General features: G+C 56.5%; 1 protein-coding gene across 1 annotated transcript; it reads left to right on the forward strand.

Moving 5' to 3' along the window:
* Positions 1-4,910: 4,910 nt before the first annotated feature.
* MRPL45 (mitochondrial ribosomal protein L45) lies at positions 4,911-9,128 on the forward strand. The gene is made up of 8 exons (XM_080369675.1): positions 4,911-5,047; positions 5,315-5,510; positions 5,995-6,112; positions 6,483-6,581; positions 7,212-7,260; positions 7,488-7,637; positions 7,721-7,894; positions 8,415-9,128. Exons 1-8 carry the CDS (start codon positions 4,991-4,993, stop codon positions 8,472-8,474), a joined length of 903 nt encoding a protein of 300 aa, XP_080225801.1. The 5' UTR covers positions 4,911-4,990; the 3' UTR covers positions 8,475-9,128.
* The last annotated feature ends 260 nt before the right edge of the window (positions 9,129-9,388 follow it).

Below are 9,388 nucleotides of genomic sequence, written 5' to 3' on the forward strand. Positions count from 1 at the left end.
CCATCGTGCCGGTGGCAGCTCCGGCGGTGCCAGGGCTGCACGTGCGGAATTCCGGCACATCCCAGGCACTGCCGCTGGCTCCTGGCCACCCTTGGTGTGGGGGACTGTGGGCAGGGGGGGGTGTCTGTCTCTTCACCCCGATAACAAGCAACATGATGAGGAAACGGCCTCGCATCACACCACGGGAGGTTTATATCAGATATTAGGAAAAAAAATTTATTTTTTTTTTCATGGAAAGGACTGCCAAGCCCTGGCACCAGCTGCCCAGGGAGGCAGTGGAGTCGCCATCCCTGGAGGTGTTTAAAAACCGGGTGGATGCGGAGCGGAGCGCCGCGGTTTGGGAATGGGCTGGGCAGTGCTGGGAGAGTAGCTGGACTTGATGATCTCCAAGGTCTTTCCCAACCTAAACAGCTCTCTCATTCTGTATGGTTGGTTTTTTTTTAATTTTCCTTAGTGCTGAGCACCTGGCAAGTGCCCTGTGTGCGCACCGGGTTTTTCCCAGCTTGCCCATCACCCTGTCCCGTCCTGGGAGCACCCGCTGGGCACCGTGCAGCATCTGGCCCTTGGATCTGGAGGACACGGGTCCCTTTCTCCCTGGCTTTGGTCACACCTGTGCTCCCCAGCTCCAGGTAAGGCAGCCGCTGCGCACAGAGCGTGGGGTATCGCTAACCTCCAGCCTTAAAAAATCATGGGATCAGCTGAAACCTCCCAGAATTTGCAGTAAAGATACAACAACGTGCGGATGTGGAGTAGAGACAAGGTGTCCTCTTCTCCAGGCTTGCTTCACCTGCCCGGACAGCTGCGTGGCGTTGCTTTTCTCCCTACTCCAGGCTAACAGCCACCTTCCTCCTCCTCCCCGTGCATGAACTGCAGCACCAAGGTGCAACCTGGGTGTTGTGGGGCTCCCAGTAGAACCTTCCTGGCCAGGCTGGTGTTCTCCTCAGCCAAAAAACCTTGGAAGCGCATGAGCAGGATGGGGTTTCTCTGCCATTTCCCATGGCCAAGCAGCCCACCCTGGGGTACCCTGGGGTCCCCGTGCTGCGGAGCATCACTGAGGCTTGTGGAAGATGCTATGTAAGGAATCTGTCTTAAAAAGTGATGTACACAATACAGCCAGAGTATTTACAGGGTAATAAATGTCCCAAGTGGGTGATGTCGGATGGCTGTTTGGGTTTGTGACAAACACCAGCAGGAAGTTTAAAAATGCTTCATAAAGACTTTATATGGGGGGGGAAAAAAAAAAGGGCGAAAAAACTGAATTCCTCTGGAAGAGGGGAGCTGGCGGCCACAGTGGCTTTCCCTGCATCCAGCCCTGCTCTCTGCCCTGGGATCTGCCACGGCAATGTGAGATCTGGCAACTCAGTTGCTGCCTCCTGCCTGGCTCTGTGTGGTGCCGGGCACGGACCTGGCTCAATCCTGGACCCCCGAAGGGACGCACCCTGCATCCATGTGTGCCACAGCCTCCCTCGTTTCAAGAAGGACATGCAGCTCGCAGAGGCAGGAGGGATCATTCGTCACCTTCCACCGCTACAGGCTGTGATTGCTCCTTTTTTTTTCTCCCCCCTGCCCCAACTCCCCAAAGAGACTTTATTTTTTCTAAAAGTGGTACCTTGCTGTTTAAAACACGAGTTAGCGCCAAGCAAGAGAGGGATTTGCTGAGACCCAGAACAGTGCAGAGAAAGTACAGACCGCTCTTAGCGCGTTGTTATAAAAAACAAATGGGTGATGAGCCTGGGTTCAGCTGGGGCTTCTGCGGGGCCGCATTGTGCTGCAGAGCCCGGAGGAGGGAAAGGGAGACAAGGAAACAGCCGGAGCCACGCGGGGGGTTCAGGCAGCTGCCGCCCTCCCCTTGCTCCTGCCGCTGTCCCCTCCCAGTGCCTTGGTAGGGCACGAAGCCCCGTGGGACACACAGACCAGCCGTGGGGTGTTGGCTCTGCGGGGGGAACACATCGGTGCTGGGACGTAGGGATGGAGAAAGTTTTGCGGTTGCTGCGGCGAGCTCATGCCTGTGATGCTGGCGGGATGCTGGGGCGAAAGTCCCGTCACCCCGCAGTGAGGGAAGGTCTAAAACGGGGACCCCACGGTTCAGCCCACACTGGGGGGACCCTCCATGCGTGGTTTGCAGCCAGGTTGGATGGGGCAGAGCTCAGCCGGGCCGTGCCACCCTGGGGATACTCTGAAGCCACCGTGGCAAGAAGCCCAGCCATGCTGGGAGCCCTGCTGGAGCAAAAAGCCGTTCACCTCCCGCCTTGCTCCCGCTTTCCATGCCCGGGCACAGCCGGTGGCCACGGGGGGCTCTCCCCGGCAGAGCCACCGGGCGGGCAGCAAGGTCAGGGGCAGGATAAACCTATTCCTGGAGCAGAGCTGCTCGCAGTGCAGGAGGGTGGCCAGGGGATTGTCTCCTCTGAGCTTTAATTCCTGTCCCCGCTGGCTGTGTGGGGTGTTGGGTGCCCTCCTGGTGTGCGCCCGGTGCTGGGGGCAGCGAGGGGGCTCGGTGGTCCCACCGGCCGCAAGGGCTGGCGCTTGGCAAAACGCTCCGGGTGCCTTCTGCGGCTGCTGGTCCGCGCTTGAGATATTGTTAGATGACAGATGCTGCTGTCAGCAAGAATCCAGCAAGAAAGAAAGGAAGAAAGGGGGAGCCTCCACCGAGAAAGCCGGGGGGAAGCCACCTCCTCCGCCGTGTCCTGACCAAACCGGGTTCTCCTGCAGTGCCAGACTGGGGAGGGCCTGGGGACACATGGATGGGGTGGGAGCCAGGAGCTGTAATTAGCCCAGAGACTCTGCAGCCACCAACCGCTGCCAGTGCACCATTTTAATTAGGAAAACAAGGGGGGGGGGGGGGAAGGAGGGGTGAAGAAAAGAAAAAGAATGGTCCCCAGAGAGGCTTTTCTTCTCTCTTTTGCTGGAGTTTTTGCCGGGAGTGGGAGCAGCCGGAGGGCACCGGCTAATCCTGCCTCACAGGTCTGGGCCGGCGGCTTAGGGCAGGAATCTCTGGTATTCGGGAGCACAAGGGACAACAGCACTGGAAGCTGCAAAGTGGCTCCTGGGGCCTCTTGCTCTGCTGTTCCCAGGAGGTTGGGAAGTGTTTTACATCATTTCCCCCTCTCGCTGCATGGGGATGTGTGCGTGCAGGGCTGCCCATCGCCCTCCTGCCTCGCCACCTGCCTGGGGTGAGTTGCACCAGGATGGAGGCAAATGTGGCCGAGCCCCTGCCTGGGGCTGGCAGGGACAGCTCAGCTTTGGGCGGGTGCTGAGCACATCCCACTTCTGCTGATGCTCACTCCAAATCCCAGCCCTGGTCCTGCTCTCCCATGAGGCAAATCCCTGCGCGATGGTTTTGCAAAGGGAAGGTCACACGTGGGTTGGTGGCACCGTCAAGCGGCATCTCCAGAGGTCACTGCTGCTGGGCGAGCCCTGGCCTGAACCACAGTGGCAGGGATGCTCCGGGGCCGTGGTCCCCAGCAGCCCCCCACGGTGAGGTTGTGGCCCCCTGAAACGGCTGCCCATGGTGGCTAAACCAGCTGAGACGGCATCGCAGGGCAGCTCAGCAGCTGGGAAAGCCAGCTGGGCTGGGAAAATCCAGTCCCACGAGTCCTGAGCCGTGGGAAAGTGCCAGGGCCATGGGGTGCTGGGGCTGGTGACTCAGCCCCAACTGCCCTGGGACCGGCTCGGTGGCCCTGGGGCTTCAGCCCTGTTTTCCAGCAGGGAAACAGGCTCCAGTGCTCCTGCCAGGGGTGCAGCGGGGAGGATCCCCCCTCTCCCATTTTGGCCCCCTTATGAGCATCACAGACTTCCAGAGCCACCGCCACTGCTGCAGATGCAACCGCCCCCCCTCCACATGCCCGGCTCCCCCTGTACCCCCCAGCACAGCTCCGGAGGGCCACTCCCGGCTCTCCCCACTGCCTCCAGCACAGATAACAGCGTGGGCTGGGATCAACGGTCTCAGGCGCAGCAGAGCCGTCACTACACATTAACCAGCTGTCCGATGGAGCAACGCTTCCCCATCGCCAAGATCAACAGTCCCCACAGCAAACTGGGAGCCCAGCCAGGTGCCGCCAGCCCAGCCCAGAGCCTCCCAACAAGCCCCCCACTCCCCTGGGGCCACCCTGGGCTTTGCACCCTCATGTGGGTTTGTCTTTGGGTAAGCAAGATGGACCAAGGCCTCATCCTGCAGCTGTGGGCAGGTGCTGAGCATCCCTGGGAGTGGCCTTGGGGCTGCCCGAGGCGGAATTTCAAGGGAAGGGGTTTTGGGGATGAACGTGGGTTGGTTTAGGTTGGCTTGAGGGGGTCAGTGCTGCATCCCCAGAGCTGCTGCAGCGTGGTATGGGGGGGCTGTCCCATGGGGCCTCGGAGCCCCCCAAGCCCCCTGAGCCCCCCACCCACAGCCCCCAGTGCTGCTGCAGTGCCAAGGCATCAGGCCCCCATTGCTGCTGTACCCAGAGCCAAGCTGGGCTCCTAGAGGGCCCTGCAGGTCCACGGGGAGGCTGGGGGGCCCTGCAGGTCCCCGAGGGGGCTGGGGGGCTCTGCAAGCCCCCGGGTGGTGCTGAGGGAGATGCACAGGTCCCCGGGGGGGCCCTGCAGGCTCCCGGGTTGGGGGGTGCGCAGGCCCCAAGGGAGGCCCTGCAGGTCCGCGGGGCGGCTGGGGAGCTCTGCAGGTCCCCGGGGGCGCTGGGGGTCCTGACATCCGCCGGGTGATGCAGAGGGTCCCTCGCCTGCCACGTCCCCCACCCCCTTTCCCGGCGCAGCGGCTCACGCCGCAGGCCACCCCTCCCCCCCCCCCGCACACTGCACCACGCACCGCGGGCCCCGCGCCGCGCGCTGGGGGCGGAGCCTCCCCCGGCCCCGGCCCCGCCCCCTCCGCAGCCGGTGGAATTTTCCACCCGGCGCCGCGGGCTCCCGCTCGGCCCCCCCTTGAGCGCGCGGGCCCCCCCGGGCCCCGCCCCTCCCCGCTCGGCCCCGCCCCTGTCCCGGCGGGCAGCGCGGCTGAAAGATGGCGGCCGCCATGAAGGCGGGCCTGGGTCGGCTGGGCCTGCGGGTGTGCTGGCAGGTGGGGCCCGGGAACGGGGCTGGGGGACCGGCGGGGGGGCTGAGGGGGGCGGGCTGGGGCGGCCGAAGAGCCACGGGATGAGGGATGTGGGGGGCACAGGGCCGAGAGAATATGGGGCGGGCCATGGGACGAGGAGGGCTACAAGTAATGGCGTTAGGTGCGTTTACAGCTGCTCTGTGTCTGGGAGGTGCGAAGGGCAATAAAGATGCTGGTGGTGTTTCCTGGCCGTTGAGCTAACACCCCCGCTTTGTTATTTTTCTTCCTTAGACTGCGGAGTCTGTGCTCCATCCTGCTGGAGCAGCTTCGGCCTGTCTTGTTGTCCCAGTGAGAACGAAGAAGCGATATTTTGTCCCCGCATGGGCCAGAGAACCGTCCCCTAAAGCGAAAGAGAAGAGACTCAAGGCTTTGGCGAAAGTACTTCCTGAGGAACGTGTAGAACGGACTTTCTACCTGGCTTCCACAGGTGGTAGAAAGGCTGCTTTGGTCTCTTCTCAAGGGCAAAACTAGTGCCAAGTAGCAGCATGGAGCAGTTAGCCTAAGCGGTGTGGCCATGGTGCCAGAGTGCCTTTCTGCAGTAGACTGAATTACACACTGCCTCCTGGTAGGGCTAGTAGCTGCCCTGCTTTACCTCAGAAGTGTGTCAAGCTGTTGGCCCCTGCGTACCTAGGGACAAGGAGCAGCAAGGGGGGGTCACGTTCCCCGCTGCTGAATGTGTTGAATCCTCCTATCCTGGGCTGTGTGGAAGAGGAGAGCAGATAGCAGGCACCTGTCACTGCTGACAAGCTGTGTTAGACCAACAATTGTGTGTGTGCTCAAATTTCATCTTACAAACATTATTAGGGTGGAATCCTGCTGCTCCAGCCCCCAGCAGTCAGGGTGCTGCCTCTTTGTTTCTTTTGTGTTGCTGTTTCTGAGCCCCCTCCTGAGCTTTCTTCTCTCTCACGCAGCTGATATTATAGACCCGTACATCCCTCCTGAGGGCGATGCCCGCTTGACCTCCCTATCCAAAGATGGGCTGAAGCAAAAGATGGAGAAGATGAAGCAGACCGCTGTCTCCCAGCTAGCGTACGTACCTTCTTTTTAATTAGTCTGTGGTGCAGAAGTTTTGCTCGGTTCTGTCAGGCAGTGGTGAGGTGGTGTGTTTTGTTCTCTACCCACTTCTTCCATTGTTGCTGTTGTACCACTTAATGGGGAATCCCAGATGTGAGAATGACCGCGAGGCACCTGTACTGGCACAAACGGATACAGCGTGCAGTCATTTCCTTGAGGATTCTTTGGGTTTGTGGCACTATGTGTTGTGAGCACTGAGCGGTTATGTCTTAGTGGGGAGTCTCCTGTCTTGGTTGCTCCCTGGTAAAAGCTGGCCTTGAAGATTACTGTCATCATCTGAAACGTACAAGATGGTTCCAAGTTGTTCTCTTTCTTGTCTTTTCAGTCTGCGGAAGATAAAAGATCATGATCCAGATTTCAGCACTAAAACCTTCCCAGAGAAGGCGCAGGAGATATTTATTGAAGCTCACAATTGCCTGGCAAAGTAAGACCTCTTCTCTGATGTGGTTATATAGGGCCTGCTTCCGTTTGCTGATACGCTCTGGTTTCTTCCTTGTCTTTCTAATCCTTATACCTCCCCTGCAACAAGTACTTTATTTTTGTCTGCCCCCATCTCTGTGAAGAGTAGCGTGTTGGAGGTTTGATTAGTTCCCACTCTTGATAATGAAAAGCAGGTTGCAGAAAATTCGTCTTGGCTCGACCTGCAGAGGAGATGAGCTGTTGCAGCACTGGTGTTATCAGCGGGTGAGTGGGTGGTTGGTGCTGTTCAGGATCATGCTGCAGGGGATTGTTTGGGTATGAAATGATATTCTACTGGCTTGCTCCACTTTCCAGTAATAGAACAGATTTCAAAACTGCATCACTCTTGGTTACAATTCCAAACATCAGTAAAACATTTAGGTCACAAACTGGCTTCTCAAGGATGTTGTGTCTTTCCCTGAAGTCTTGTCAACTAGCTTGCATTCGTCTTTTGATTTTGTGCCGAGATCACAGCTGAGAATTGCGCTTTTTATGTTTTGCCAGTAGATTGTGTGTCTTCTGGGGAAGCAGGAATTTGTGAGTAAGCCTCTTCGCAACATCTGTATTCAAGTAACTGGATGTGTTTCACTTGCAGTTTTAACAAGCAGAAACTTCACTCCCTGGTGACAGAGCGCTGCTACCCAGTAAGTGTTTATCTGGACCTAGCGTGTCCTGGATCTCTTCCATGTTCTTTAAGGCTCTCTAAACCTGATTATCTCTCTTTTTATCTGGATATGATAAAGACAGAGCTGGGAGGGAAAGCACAAGCCTAAGTAATAGCTAGTGAATACATGCTTCGTGGTATATAGTAGTTTGCTTATCATTCAAGTGACATCCTATTTAAGTTGGTGCTTATTTTTTGTCTTTATAGGAAATGGTCCGTGGGAACAGGTACAAGACCATCCGGTGGAGTTTTGTGGAGTCACTGGAGCCTCCAAGGGTGGTTCATATTCGATGTGACAGCATCGTGAATCGAGGCAACCTGTACGGCCAGGTGACAGTGCGGATGCACACGCGGCAGGTACGTCCCCTTGTGCCCCTTGCATTTCCCAGCTGACTCCAACCTGCTGCCAGCCCAACATAGATTCTTGGCTCTTTTTACAGATTTTGGCAATCTATGACCGCTTTGGGCGGCTGATGTATGGTGGGGAGCAGGTGCCCAAGGACGTTTTGGAGTATGTCGTGTTTGAGAAATACTTGGTCAACCCATACGGCACGTGGAGGATGCACGGCAAGATCGTTCCGGAGTGGGCTCCACCGAAGGGCCCCATTATTAAGGTAATGCCACCAGGAAAAGACACCAGCATGGCCTGTGGCTGTGAAACACAGGTCCCTAGTTAATTCTGGACAAAACCAAAGCTGAGCTTCCTGCAATGGGAAGGTGGTGGATTAATCTGCAAGCAGATGTATTTATTCATGGGGTGTTATCAGCTTCTAGCACCTGGAAGCTGTAGCAGGAGGCTGGGGTTATTTTATATGTATGTGATAATTTAGGGGGTAACTGCTCCCTGTACACAGCCTGGCAAAGTGCTGCAGGTGCTCTGTCTTCCTGTGTTACTAAAAACAGCTCCTAGAGAGGAAGGAGGTGAGAACTGTAGTGTAGTACGAGGCCTGTCATCTCATTCCCCCGCTGTGTCCTCCCCCGTGCTGCCGCCATCTGGTCATCTTCCTGTGCAAGGCCTTTGCACTGCCAGATCCCCTGCTCACCCTTTCTCGTGCTCTGTAACGCAAAAAATTCCTGTTACAGCAGTTCAGAGCTGCTCGTGTGTCGTGCTGATTCTGTTCTGTGCTTTTTCAGACGGTGATGATTCCTGGCCCAACCTTGAATCCCTCACAAGAGTATGAAGAAATGAAGTGAGAATTGCCAGAGCCTGTGCAGACAGCCTCGAGGGAAGAAGTGGAGAATGTCTGTGGAGGTAGCGGGTTGGATACGGCTGTGCCTTTCCAGTGAGCAGTCAACAAATGAAGTGGCTTCAGAAATGAATTCAAGTCCCTGAGAAGTTGTCGTTAAAGGAGCGAGAGGGGCTTGGAAGGGGAGTTCAGAGCTCTGGGAAGAGCTTTACTCTGTCCAAGAAGACTTAGTGTGCTGCAGCTTAACTCCCCTGTTTCTGTAAAGACAAGAATTCTGTTCTCTTTGGGACTGCTCTCTAGGCTAACCTCTGTCCCAAACTTGCATTGTGCGAGCCCTTGGCAGCAGAAGTCTGTCCAGACATAAAATATTTGGCACTTCCATGGGAAATGCCAGAGACCTGGTGGGCTTTCGTTAAAACTTGCAGCAGTAGGTGTTGGCACTTTCTTTTCCCGTCCTCTTTCCCTCTTTGTACTGATTCCCAGGCTTCTTTTTTTTTTTAAACAGAAAACAGGGAAGAGCAACCAGCACACTTTAAATCAAATTCTCTTGGGTGGGAACTGCAACTGGACTCCTGCTGAATGGGTGCGTGTTAGTGGCCATGCTCCCCAAAGGGGCTGCAGCACAGCACCAATAATTCAATAATAAAACGTTTACTCCTAAGGTCAGCGTTTTGTGTCAACCACTGCCTTTTTGAAAGGCAGCATTTCTCATAGCTGATGGGGTTTGGTGCCTTCCTTATAGATGCTCATGAATGCAGCGATGGCGTGGTGTTAGTGAGTGGCTGGCACCATCCTGTGGACATGATGACACTAGCATCAGGTCCCCTGGTTTTAGTGGCTGTGTGGGTCGAGGAAAACATGTACCCAGAGGTTTACCTTTTTCTGGGACTGGGAGTAAGCCAGTGAGTGCTGATCTGTTAC

The sequence above is a fragment of the Falco punctatus genome (assembly GCF_963210335.1).
Source record: "Falco punctatus genome assembly, chromosome: 19".
Classification (NCBI taxonomy): domain Eukaryota; kingdom Metazoa; phylum Chordata; class Aves; order Falconiformes; family Falconidae; genus Falco; species Falco punctatus.

What these genes read in the sequence shown, in the direction of transcription:
- MRPL45 (XM_080369675.1), top strand. Translation starts at nt 4,991, where the DNA reads ATGGCGGCCGCCATGAAGGCGGGCCTGGGTCGGCTGGGCCTGCGGGTG. An exon ending in GCCTGCGGGTGTGCTGGCAG is followed by an intron (nt 5,048 to 5,314) that starts GTGGGGCCCGGG and finishes TTTCTTCCTTAG; the next exon opens with ACTGCGGAGTCTGTGCTCCA. An exon ending in GCTCACAATTGCCTGGCAAA is followed by an intron (nt 6,582 to 7,211) that starts GTAAGACCTCTT and finishes TTTCACTTGCAG; the next exon opens with TTTTAACAAGCAGAAACTTC.